General features: G+C 45.3%; 1 protein-coding gene across 1 annotated transcript; it reads left to right on the top strand.

Annotated features, from left to right (window-relative positions):
- The first annotated feature begins 6,920 nt into the window (after positions 1 to 6,920).
- C8H11orf87 (chromosome 8 C11orf87 homolog) lies at positions 6,921 to 9,343 on the top strand. Its single transcript, XM_086933475.1, has 2 exons — positions 6,921 to 6,961; positions 7,493 to 9,343. The coding sequence occupies exon 2, from the start codon at positions 7,641 to 7,643 to the stop codon at positions 8,070 to 8,072; it is 432 nt and encodes a 143-aa protein (XP_086789601.1). The 5' UTR covers positions 6,921 to 6,961; positions 7,493 to 7,640; the 3' UTR covers positions 8,073 to 9,343.
- The last annotated feature ends 4,430 nt before the right edge of the window (positions 9,344 to 13,773 follow it).

Genomic DNA, 13,773 nt, shown 5'->3' on the forward strand with positions numbered 1-13,773 from the left:
TGGCTTTATGAGTCTGTGAATGGGTATGTGAGTGATTGTGTAGGTGTGTGTGGGTGTATGGGAGATTGTTTGGGGGCATGAGTGGGTGTGTGAGTGCTTCTGTGGATCAGTCAAAGGTTTTCAAAGGTTTCAAAGGTTTTATTGACTGCACAATTAATTAAAATCTTTACAGTAAAAGAGTAAGTACAAAGATCAATAATTCTAAAAATATCCTTCTAAATAAAATAAAGAGTAAAGAGGTATACCTATGCTGATTAGGATAATGGTATATAGGGGAAAGCAGTATGGGTACAGAGGAGTGCAACTCCCGCAGTCTTAGTCTCATTAATTAGGGGTTCCCAGCATTTATATTGGTACGGGTAAGACTTTGCGTTGTTGGTTGCAATGGCGAGCTGGTGACTTTTTCGGTGGAACAACTGGTCTGTTCAGCTCATATCAGTACTTGTTGTGGTGAGTATCCTAAGTTAGGGGGAGGTACTCTCATTATGAGTTTTTAGTGCTATACTAATTTGATGAACAAATTTCGCTGATCGCGCTAGGAACATGGTATTGGTCGTTGACAGGCACAGGGCTGATGCTTCTGAGCAGGTTGTATTGCTCTGATTGAGACAGATCGGGCGCAGCAGTCGCCGACGTTCGCTCTTGAAATGAGGACAGCAGCAAAGAAGGTGCAACCAGGATTCCCTCTTGTATGTGCAAGGCCTGCAGGATGTTGGGGCCCCTTTTTGGAACCAGGCTGGGTTGAAGTCAGCTATCCCGAGCGTGACCAGCCTCATGGATAGAATTTTACTTCGGGCATGTGTTGTAATGGCCTCGCTTAGATATGGTTGTGCTTTGCCCACCGTATAGGAGTTGTTTAGGGATTCCAAGTTGGAGCTTCGACGGATGGATCTGTGATCAAGTTCAAAGGAGATTTCATTCACTTGTTTATTGATAGCTCTCTTCCAAAAGTTCAGCGGGATGTCCTGCCGCAGTAGATTTTCTTCTACTAACTTAAGGGCTTTAGTTGCTTTTCCCAGCCTAATGTGCCATGTCGATGCTGGATCTTCAAAGATGGGGCGCAGATGGTATTTTAAGGAGTTGGCCGGGGCCTTTAATATCCTTAGGTACAGTTTGATGAGCTCCCCCTGGCCAATCACGTCTGGCCTTGCAAGGCCAAGCTCCAGTCTCAACCTAGTTCTCCTGGCAGACCTTGGGATATGTAACACCGACTTGTACGCCTTAATTTGGGCAGAGGAGAGGAGTGCATCCAACTTCCCTGGGAATGCCAAGTAAGTTGGATGCACTCCTCCGTGGATCAGTCATCATGTCATCAGTGATGTCATTTGAGATGTCATCAGTGTTGTCACTGACCAAGTCATAAGTGATGTAATATGTGCAGTCATAAGCAGTGCATTGCGGGGCAAAGGGTATAGTTAGCTCAGGTAATTATAACTTCTGGATTTCACTGGTTTCGTATGAGTGAAATCTGTGCCTAACTAAACAGCCCTGTAATTGTTGTTATTTTATTGAACGTCTAATTGTTTCAATTCTATTTCCTAACTAGAAAGTACCTTTCACCTTTGTTTTTTCTGTGAATTTGTAAGGTTATATTTATTGATTTTTTGTATTTCCTAACTGTAGGCTGTAACCTTTGAGAGTGAGTGTGTGAGTGGATGTATGGGTCAGTGAGTGGATGTGTGAGTGGCTGTATGGGCCTATGAGTGGTTGTGTGAGTGGTTTTGTAGGTGTGTGAGTGGGTATGTGAGGGGCTGAATGGGTCAGTGAGTGGTTGTGAGAGTGGCTGTATGGGTCTGTGAGCCAGTGCATGAGTGTACGTGTGGGTGTGGGTGTGTGCCTGGTTTTGTGAGTGACTGTATAGTCTGGGAGTGGCTCTATGTTTCTGAAAGTGGGTGTGTAAGTGGCCATATGGATCTGTAAATGGGTGTATGAGTAGCTGTATGGGTGTGTGAGTGGCTGTATTGGTCTGTGATTGGGTGTGAGTGGTTATGTGGTTGTGAGGGTCTGTATGGTCTGTGAGTGGGTATGTGGGTGGCTCTATGAATCTGTAGGTGGGTGTGTGAGTGGCTGTATGGATCTGTAAGTGGGTGTATGAGTGGCTGTATGGGTGTGTGAGTGGCTTAAAGGGTCTGTAAGTGGGGTTGTTAGTGGTTTTGTGGGTGCATGAGTGACTGAATGGGTGTGCGAGTGGGTGTATGATTGGCTGTGTGGGTTTTAAAAAAAAAATCTCGACACACAAATGAAACAACACAACATTAATCAATATGGTGGAAGTTTACTCCATGAACCACTCAGACATGATCAATGTGGGACAGAGGTTGTGTTCCAACTCCAAAGATGTGGAACTAAAATTCTGGCACCACCAGTGGACATAATGATAGCAGTTAAAGTAGGTCACTCCCACTGTTCTGTGTGTAACCTGTGAACTGCCTACCACATTATTATCCTCCACAGGCTGATAGACTAAGGAGGGATGAGCCTCACAGCAGCATCAGCTACTTAGGGTAAAAATGCCTGCTGTGGGGTGCAACACATAAATTGTTCAGTGTTATTTTTATTTTAGGACTTGGACAAATCACTTGCCTGTGTACCTCTTGCACTCAGTTGCTACTGAAAGGAAGCAGAAAGATTCCTGTGTCCCATGTATGCCAGCGTTGTGCCAGGTCTGTCTTTCCAAGAAACCTTTGCTACAGTTTCCAGTTACAAATAGTTTTAATAAACCCTGCTCGCATCTTGCACTCTTTTTTCATACCTGCTCAAAAGTTATGGAAGGACTTTTATTCCAGTTGCACACGTAAACTATTTTTGGTGCTAAGGGGTTTCACTTCTTTTCTTCAGTTAACCAACAGAATGACCCTTGCTTTTTATACCCCCCCCCTCCCAAGGCCAATGTCCTAAACAAGTATTTGCTACAAATGGGTATGGTTGATACCATTTGTGAATCGTCAAATACAGTGTCAACGTGGAAGGTGGAACGGGAAGGTTTTCAGTTATAAAAAAAGAGAAGCTGCACAGGTAACACCAAATTTAGAAGGAAGCAGTGCGCAATGCAAAGTGTGTTTCTAGGCTAACAGGTCCATAATACAGGTACCTCAAGGTCAGGCATCCCTTCTTGGGCTACATGGATATAAAACACTATAGCAGGTCAGGGCATATCCACTTAGATTCATAATGACTACTTCAAACAAAAATCTGAAGGAGGTGGGAGACCCGCAGGTCCTCGACCCTCTAGTTACCCAATGAAAATACTGCAGACCCAAAACGAGGGAAGAAAGTATCCACTCTAGATAACATGCTTGACAGTACATGCCAGGGTCTAGGCGCTGTGCACACAACACAATACAAACAAACACATACTATTGAGCAGGTGAGGCGAGAGGTGGGAAGGCAGCAAGGAGCAGCAGGGGCCCTCCTGGCCAGCAGCCGTGTGGTCCCTGCCCCCCTCCTCGGGGTGCTTCCAGTGTACTGAGAGCCACTGCCGGCACACCACTGCTGCTTTTGGGGATGTTGAAAGAAGACTGAGCCCGAGAGCCCACTGAGTTCCCGTCTGAGACAACCCCAGAGCCCACCCCAATGGTCCTTTGTCACTGGAAGGCATGCTGGGAGGTGGGAAGAGGTCCCTGAGGGGTCCTACTGCACGGGTACACCTGTTGTATACACCAGCCAGCCTGCTGCCCTGTAGATCCTCGCACTCCCCAGTACTCGTGCTTTGCTGGTGGGTCCCGTTGCTGCTAGAGGGGATGTCGGAGTATGTTCTGGTGCACCCATCTGATGCGGGAGCTCTTCTCTGTTTACTGTCCATGTCCCTGCGCCTCACTTCCTGATTTCACACAGCGACCCTGTAGAGCCCTGTGTGCAAAGTATATGCACTCTCCTTCCTCCGAGTCAAGGCTACCCAATATCCCAATAGGCTCCACAACTCAAAAAAGTATACAAAAGTTCATTACAGTATTGTGAAACAATACATTTATTTACATTTCTCAATAAAATTATAACAAAACTCTAAACAAAATACAATATATTTAAACAATATTGAATATCATGATATTTAAGAAAAAAATTCAAACATTAATATAACTGTTAAAAATTTAAAAACTATATACTTACCTTCGACTTGTTTCCCCTCTGTATTCATACAGTCACAATAGTTTAACCACTGTATTATGGCAAACTATATTTTGGAACTGGTATTCTGGAGATTCCTAAGGGTCCTTGGAGACAGCTTGATATAGACATTATTAAACTGTTTACAGTATTGCCTAAGAAGGGAAATGTATGGTATTGTCTTGGTGAACGAATATTTAAGTTGCCTCAGATAGTTTGGTCAAGGGTGAATGATGGGTTTCTTCACGACGCGTTTCCTACAGAAGATCTGCCTGGAAGCATTATGTGGGATAATCGGGTTCAGTATACAACTGCATGTACGAAAAAGTACCTGGATTTATTTGTATAATCCACAAGAGAATTGCAGTTTTCCACTTCAAAGCAAATGGGCAGTTGGAAAGCTTTCATAAGGTCATAAAGTATACTCTCCAGCTGTAGGTGTGAGATGGAAGAGGGCTTTATCTGGTATGGTCAAATAGAACTGTGTTTCATTCAGTAACTCTCCATGTCATCTTCTAATTGATCGCATTCTTGATTCCCATCTATTCCAATGCTGGTTAAAGAACAAGGGCCAAGTTCTTTGGCCAGTGGATCTGATGGAACTTCACAAAATGGATGTTTATAGAATCAAAGTGAGTGTGCTGAGGAATCATAAATGGGACAAACCTCCTACGCTGGAAATTGAGGTAGGACAGCTAGTATGTGGCACAGTTTCAGAAAGCTCAGGAAAAGGGGCGCCCATGTCGTCTGGTCATCAAGGAATCATTCAAGTGCTACAATGGAAGGCAAGTGTGAAAGGGGGAAGGGTGTGGAATCTCAGAGGGTGTTTATCTTAATGAATGAATAAATGGTAAGGGAAATATCCTTTTGGTTTTCGGGTAAACAGATGATGCCGCTGTATATGATGGGTCAGCAGGAACTGGCAGATCGATTCTTCATGAAGAGCAGGTGTGTGTGGCAAGGAGCATGGGGTAATGTAAAGTAGAAGACTGAGAGGTGAACAATGCAGAAGCATTCGTAGAATTAACTTGCCTGGAAAATATTGTGACTTTAGGATATCTGGTCTGCGGGTCAGAAACACACAATTTATATCATCGTTGTGTTTGTTGTATTTCTTTTAGGGGGAGGAATGTGGTTTGTTGGATTGTGTCAAAGGTATTGGAAGATGGATTATGATCGTAGGAATGTTGGCTCTGGATGTGGTGGTGATTAGAGGAAAAGTGGTCGGTGAGGCTTCCCTGGCTGGCATCTCCCCTTGACTTCCTTGGCCGTCCCTGCTCTCTTTGGTTGTGTGTTTTTGGGCCTTGATGATTAACAAATGCATCTTCCTTACCACGTTGCACATAAGCCGCTATCAATCCAGTGCTATCTCACGACCACAGCTACAAGATGCTCAATAAGAAACTGAGCGTGCTTATCTTAAAGTGTCAACCCTGCCTGAGCCAGCACAGTGTATCTATGTCCCTGCTGCTTGAGCTTCTCATTGCATCTTCCTTGCTTTCCACAGTGGGATTTTTCTGAACAGTGTGTGTTCATTGTCTCTGATAGGCCTGGCGGATTTGTTTTTTCAGTTCTGCATAGAAAGCCAAGCTTGTGTTGAAGAGAATACCTGCCATTGCCTTTCTGAAGAAGGGTTTCATTGTAGCCCAATGTTACCAACAAATGTTTCCCTTGAAACTGAAGAAAAATGCGGCGTGTCAAAATGGTGAACCATATCAAGTGGGCAAAACCGCAGTCATCAAGAGGCACGTGTGTGAATCCCCCGAGTCAGTGACAGGGGGTATCCAGGAATCAGCGTCTCCGGAAGTGGAAACTTGTAGCTGTGAATAAGGTTCCGAGTCCTGAGACCCTTCGGAGTTTGTAGTTGTTTAATCGAGGCTATGTAACAGCTGCAAATGATAAATATTGTTCTTTAATGTATTTAAGTTTGCAGCATTTGCCCGAATAGTGACATTCTTTCGGAGTAAAACGTATAATGATGTTTTAAGAAAATACCCTTTGATCAGGCGAATTGTAGCATGTTTGCATTTTGTGGCAAGTCTCGGTGAAGTCGCTGTATTGAATCGCATGTGCAGGTTTAGCATTGATGTGAATGATTTGCATTGTATTGTCTTCTATTGTGTTGCTTGATATTGCTCTGTATAATATTGGTTTACCCGGTGCTGCATTTTTTTACACTGTGTCATAATGTTAATCAGGGGTCCCTACTGAAGCCTGTAAATCCGGCGGTGCTCGAATGCTGTTCTTATAGCGGGGTCTGCCGTAATGCACTGCTGGGGAGGACTGGACGGTGGTCTTGCCGTCGTCGAGGAGAGCAAACATCCTATTACCTGACAAGGGCTGTTAATTACCCGTCTTAGAGGCTGGACCCCACTGTTGGTGGGTATTATGGGGAGTGAACTGACGAAATATCAATATAAAAGAGTGCCGTTTGGGCAATGAAAGAGGCACAGTTGAATGGTTTCATTCTGGTTGGCACAACTGAGAAATCTGGGTACAAACTGGGGCAGCCTGGGAAGCTCTGTCTTGGTGCCCAACCATGCAGTATAAGGATGCAAAGAGCCTGCAGCGATGGAGACGGGTAGCGAAGGATGCGCTCTGTGCTGAATATTCATGGGATCTGCAATCCTGGCTGGAGCTCAGGTGGTCTGCATTGCTCCAGCTGCAGCCTGCGGGTGCACAGCCTAAGGAGAGATGGAGAGGGCGGTCTCGCTAGAGAGTACGTCAAAGCCTTTCTTGCTGCCGATAGGCTGTCGGGGGCTGGGCTCCCGGAGCGGCGCTGCCCGCCCCTCATTCTCTAGCGGTCCCAGTGCAGGAGAAGCGGGGCTCTGGCAGCTGCAGCACCTGCGCCGCCCAGGTAAGAGAGCAGGCGCACGGCGAGTAGCCCCAGAGGCACCATTAGCTCTCGGCTCATGGGCATTTCACCCGCACCCATTGTGGGTCCTACAGGGGAGAGCCCACTGGGACAGCGACAGACAGCACCTGCTGCAGGGTAGCTCCGCTGAGCGTACCGCATCCTGTTCTGTGCCGCTCTCTTCCAGTAGAGCGCCCTCGCCACAGAGGGTTTCATGGACACTGCAATGCTTTCCAAAGCCCAGTCTTCAGAACCCCTGACATCCGCAGTGTGTGCTTCCCGCAACCCCGAGACACAATTGTCAGCACACTGGGTGAGGTGCCACCAAAAAACGGAGGGTTCCTATAGCGGCGGAGAGACCTCAGCCCAGCGCAACTCATTTCACTGGTGAAAGAAACAAGGGTGCAATTGTCGCTCATGTGAACTAGAGCAAGATATAACATTTCGTGCACTGTGTCTCTGCCAACTTTAAGTTGCGAAAACCGGGAGAGAATCGTTTCTGGCGACTTATTATTGGTTTATTTTCTGTTTCAGAGCTGTAACCGGACTGCATTTCTCTTCTCCAGGCTGGACCTTGAAAGAAGCGGACCCCGCTCTCCAATATCAGCAGGTGCGGAAGCCTCGGTCGCTGAGCACTTACCGCAGGGCGCAGTCCACAGCGAGGGACGTCCCCAGCCTGCCCATGGATGCCCGGCTCCCATCGGAGCTTTGGCTGGCCCTACCGCCCTGCCCTCTGAACAGGACCTCGAACGGTAGCGCCTGCCTTGAAGCGCTAGAGCCGCGCTCCTTCTCCTCGGCGCTGGTGCTGGTGGTGCTGACTGCGCTCATCTTCACTCTGCTGCTGCTGTCCATCGCCACCTTTCACATCCACAAGCGCAGGATGAAGAGGCGGAAGATCCAGAGGGCGCAGGAGGAGTACGAGCGGGACCACCGCAGCGGCTGCGGCCCACAGGGGGCGCCGGTGCTGGTGCTACTGGAAAGGCCGGTCCGGGACTGCGCCCCCTCCCCGGCCGCCCAGCCCCGCGGTGGACAGGTGGACTCGGAAGAAGGGGGCGAGAGCATGTGCGCAGAGCCGGCCGGCGAGGACACGCTGCGCTCCATAGTGCTCTCATGATAGCAATACGGGCAAGGGACGCTTGGTGACTATAAATCTCTGGCGAGGAAAGGCGAGGAGAACTGGAAAGGGACACGTCCAGCGCATGACACCTCCCTCTGCGTCCTCATGTTAAACTCTGGGGAATGTTCGACCCTAGGTCCCTTCGAAGAAAAGAGAGCCGCACCTTGCTACCAAATATCGGCGTCTGCTCGAGGGGCCCTTTGTGCCGTTGTACATACTACAAACGCAATAAGGATGGATGCGGTTTATTTGATTGTTTGCTTTTAATGATATTTTAAGGGATGCTGTGCTAATATTTTACAAGATAAACCACTAAGCTCGGAAGGAGGCAAAAGCAGATCCAAAAAATAACTTCATTAAAGACTGCAGCGGCGGAGATTGTGCCGCGGTGTTCGCAGGACAAAGGAGATGAGGGCACACCGTGGTGGCTTGCATTGGTTCCTGTACGATACAAAATATGGGGGGTTCTGTTTGGGAATGCTCTAACAGCTCCCTCTCTCTCATAAATACAAGCCACTGCGGATCCCTTCTACCACCCTCAGCGGTGTCCTTGCTGGACCGTACCAGAGTGAGCCCCTTCTCATAGGCTCCCAGGGGGCTTCTTCTGTCTTCATCCCTGCAATGCACAGCGCGCACTGGAGCTGTCCGCCACCCCAGTGCTGAAACACTTTGGCGTCCCGTCCTGGGAGCTGTCCGCTTTCACCAGTGCTGAAACACTCAAGCAATTTCCGTCCCCGGGACCTGTCCGCTCCCGCCATTGCTGAAAGACTCACGTCCAGCCTGGCCGTGCTTTGTTTCCCGCAGGTTTGACCCTCCAGCAAGCGGATGCTCCCTGTCTGTTTTTAACCCAGATGCACTGCAGGGCACCTTATTTTGGTCGGGTTCTATTTACTTTAGAATAAAACTTCATGTGAAAGTCTCTGCCGCGGAGCAGTTCTGAAGTGCGGTTGCTAACCGGTTGGATTTTTTGGTTCATCACGTTTACCCCATGTTATGTACTACATTTTTAATTGACATTCCTGCCCCCTCTATGCTAATAGTAGGGCTGTCTTATGCACTGTCCGCTGTTATGTTTACTTTGCACTTTTGCTATTATTAGAGAGCAGTTATCCCTTAAAGCCTGCCTAGCGTAGTGTAAGAAACTGGCTTAAAGAATTAGGAACAGTTTTTTTGTACTCTTGATGCCTTTCAGTTTGTATTTAGCAAAGACAAGACAACAAATAAGAATGGATGCGCATACACGCCATCTATTAAAGTGATATTTCAAATGAGAGTTTTGTGCTGCGTCATTCATGACATGGTTGAGTGTGGAGGAAGTTAGGTATTCTCATGAAAGGCTCGTACATGTTGCAAAAATGCTTCTGGGAGGATGTGTAGAGAAACTGCAAGGAAGTATCTGCAAGAGATCTGCAGTTAAAAATCAGGACTGCAGCAACACCAGCAGGCCAGCCAATGGCTTGTTAAAGCGATTAGTGTTGCGGCACGAGTGAAGGGTGGCGGGTTGGGGGCGGGTCTGTTCTATAACTAGGCACAATAACTCCTATTTTTGATTTTCATACTACTTGTCATGAATAATAATTTAAAGTGACAGCTGATGGATAATGGTTCTTATGTGCTTCTTGCAGACACAGACCACCGCTGCACCATTCATATTAAGGGTACTTCTCAGGGTATCTCTTCACAAACAAACAAGGCCCGTCCCCTACTAGCCACTTCTCTAGTTTGAGGTGACTCCATGTTACATGGGGCGCTTGTGCGCCATAATCACCGGGCTTGGAGAAATGGAGAGAGGGGAAGAAGCTGTTGGACACCAAGCCTTATGCCCAGGCTTAAAGAACAGGGAATGCACTCAACCCATCCGGCGAGCCAGCTGCACAGATAGCCTGATGCGGTCATGCAACACACTACTCTAATACGGGGGGCGGTGGGAGGAGTTATTTGTCGAAGTAATTGAGTGTTAGTCGTTCCTCGTTGAGATAAAGCTATCGCTGGAAAGTGGCTTGGTTTCACTGTGGAATCCCATGTGTATTTATGCAGTGAACCCGTCTCTTTGTGGATTTCTAAACACTACATTACCCCCTATTGAGAGTGTTTTTCATTTCTAGATGCATAAACTCCTTTTAGTATCTTATCATCCAAGCTACACAGTCTCCCGGGAGGAGTTCTTGTTTTGAAACAGACGTGTAGGCGAATAAGTGGGAAGGAGGCATAACCACTGTGAATTTTCTATTCTCATGCGTGTTTCCTATGTTTGATGAACAGAAACTCAATCAAAACCCATCAAACAATAAGCATGCTACTTTATATACTGAATTGCACAATCTCCACACATGGGTCCATTCAATAATGTCTTCGAAAGTCACAAAAAGTGTTATTTGTGTTCAAACTCCATATCATTTGGAACGCCCTATTGGTGTATATATGTGAAATGCAATGCATAGGAATACACTACCCCCCGCAGACAGCATTGATTTTGAATATGTGTTGTGTGCTTCTGTTAAGGAGCTACCTTCACATTTCCAAAGGCACCTCTACAAAGCTTCCCACCTCAGACTCCCCGCAACAAAGACTGACTGGAAAAACTAATACATATTTTCACATATTCTACGGTTCAGATGGGCATGTTTCATATGTGTGAAATGAGCCATTCATCCGCTCTCTGGTGCTGCACAGTACTGCAACGTCCCTTTCCAATGCAGTCTGGTGAATACAGCAATATAAATATTTCGTTAGAGGGTGTCAGGAATCTCTCATATAATCGAAGTGCAGGTCAAGGGTAACGTCACAAACACACATAATAAAATGGCTGAACATAGATTAAAGATTTCGGACGGTTCTTTTTAACTGGGAACCTCAGTCCATAACTAAAGTCCTTAACTAAAAATGAGCTGCACTTTGCTTTTAATTGTAGTGAAATAACATGACAGCACAATTTCTCAGTGCTTACTAGTAGATTTTATAACTTTTGGAAACTGATCTACTTTTTTAAAAATCCTGCATTGGCTAGAAGATCGATAGCAAGCCTTCCCACTCCCAACGGAGAGGTTATAAACTTAGACTTATCTTCAAGTCTTGCCTCCTCCAATATTCAATGCTTTTCGTGCTCCATTACCCCAAATCTGGGAGACAAATTCAAGCCAGGGGCACTTTAGCTAAAATATTTAGTTATAGGATGTTGCATAGAGAACCCCGCAGATTCAGAGTGGGATATCTGTAATAATTTCATAATCATTCTGAGGTTGGAATACCTACTTTGTTTGCCCTGTGCAACACTTATATGGCTCTTCTTTTTAAGATCTTTGCCTGTCAGCGTGTCTCTATTAATTACTATTCTGATGACATTCTAGTGCCCAGCAGACCCTCCAAAGAGGTTACTACAGTAGAAGCCATTCAAAAGGTTCTTAAACGAATTGTGTGGATGGCTACCAACAACCTACAATGTAATACCTCCAAAATGACCTTGTTCGTAATAAGAAAATCTGCCTTGACCCCCTCTCTATTCCTCAAATTCCCAGGTACAAGACATTATCATCTAAAACGTTAAAAAAAGGATTTCTTTTTTTGGTAATGACCTATAGATCTACGTCCAGATAGAGTCAGTTTTCAAAAGCTAATTCTACCATATTTATATAAAATGAGATGATTTCTAATACTTTTCTGTCGGAAAATAGAGTTCTGGTGCTTGGTACAACTATTAAATCTTGCCTGCAGTACTGCAACGTTTTGTGCTTTGGCCTATCACATCACTGGAATACACGGGAGTTAAGGATGCTGTAGTTTTGCTCATTAAGGTCCCTACTGAATGAGATCACTTCACTTTAGACAGAGACCACTACTCTGGCTGCGAGTAGGGGTGATAATTAATTTCAAACTTCAGTGTATGGTTTACAGGCGAATTAACTATCTGAACACAATTTACTTAGTTTAGAAGTAGTACAAGTAGTAACCTTAACCATCCACCCATTGCTCATTTTAATCTCTCATGCAAAGGTGGTTGGGCCTTTTCCACTGAAGATCTCAACTTCTGGAATTCCCTGACGACCAAATTGCATCATTGCCAGTCCTTCTTAGTTCCGACAAAGGCTATAACAACTGACTAATTATAGGTCACTCAGTTTATTCAGATCCAAGCCAAGTGTCAGTCAGTAAGAAAACTTTATTTGATTAGTTACAACCATAAAAGTGCACCTTATACATAAAATTACTATTAAAATATAGCCTGGGTCATATTAAAAACATGGTATAATACATATCATAAAATACACATTCAAGATACAAGATACAAATGTCCACCTACGAATAATTCGGTCGGGCAGTTCTTTCATCTCCCTCCCGATCCTTCCAAGTATTTTTATTCTGTACACCTGAGGAACACCCTGACCTTATTCATAAATTTCCCAATATCACAAGCAATGTCTAGATTCGTCATTTCAACAAGAAGGCTAAGAGCTTGTATCCTATTTCTGATCATATATTTTTTAAATATAGGACATAAAATCTCTTTCCGTAAGTCTAAAAACTTCGTACAATCTACTAAAATATGTACAATATCGCAATGATTACCTAACGCACTAGTACAGGTACCATTGCTATTCAACATAAAAAATGTTATCTCAGTATTCCCATAGCAGGGGTTTATCCCCATTCGCACTTTTAGTACCTCCCGTCTTAAGTGAAAGCTCGGCAATCTATCTAGATAGGGATACTGATTGTTAGATTCCCAAGACAGAGTCATATGTGACACCAAAACTTTCCGCAAGAGGTACTCTCTATCATTTGTGCAGGAAGTCTCAGCTCCCAGTGTTCTTAATTCTTTCTTAGCTATGCTTGGGTGACTTAGTTGCGGACATCATTTTAAACCCAATTCTCCATATGCTTCCCTTAGTGCGGCTCTTGTCTGTTTCGCCCAGGACAGTTCCCTAGTGACAATTTCACTTTTAAACCACTGGGGAATTTTTTGGTGCTCTTCAGATCCTAGGCGCTGCCAAAAGCGGATTAATGCCATGCAAGCAGTTACCGCCCAAGAGGTAAATCCCAACTCAAGTCTTGCAGCTTGTAACAGAGAGGATTTTGGCAATGAGAGTAAGTTTTTTAGAGTATTTCCTTCTTCTTTATTCCAGCCTAGTTCCTCACATAAGCGGGGGGACCATTGCTAAATAGGCTTTTATGACCGGCCTATCTGAGTTTTCTCCATAAACACTGTTAAATCTCTTTAGTCCCTTCACAGAGGCAGATGCCCTCATTTTAAGTGCCTCCAGATGGGTAGACCATTTAAGGTTACTCATAAACCAGATTCCTAGGTATCTATATTCATTCACCCTCTCAAGCAAATTTGTGCCTGGACGCCAAGAGAACCGAGGTTTATTCTTACCGAAGCATAACATTTTGGTCTTCTCCATGTTCACTATTAACTTTTTATTTAAGCAATATTCATTGAACATGTTTAGTTTTCTCTGGAGACCTATCTGCGTTAGGTCCATAATCACTAAATCGTCTGCATATAGTAGACACAAGACATGATTGCCACCCACTTTTGGGCTAGCCCCTTTTACTTCTCTTAATTTTGCTGGTAAGTCAATCAAAAGCAGGGAAAAAAGCAGAGGGGCAAGTACGCACCCCTGCCTCAAGCCATTTCCGATCTGGATCCTCCCAAATAGTCCACCCTCCTCGTCCAGGTTTAACTGAGCCCAGTTTTCCA

Source organism: Lissotriton vulgaris, chromosome 8, assembly GCF_964263255.1.
Source record: "Lissotriton vulgaris chromosome 8, aLisVul1.2, whole genome shotgun sequence".
NCBI classification, from domain to species: Eukaryota; Metazoa; Chordata; class Amphibia; order Caudata; family Salamandridae; genus Lissotriton; species Lissotriton vulgaris.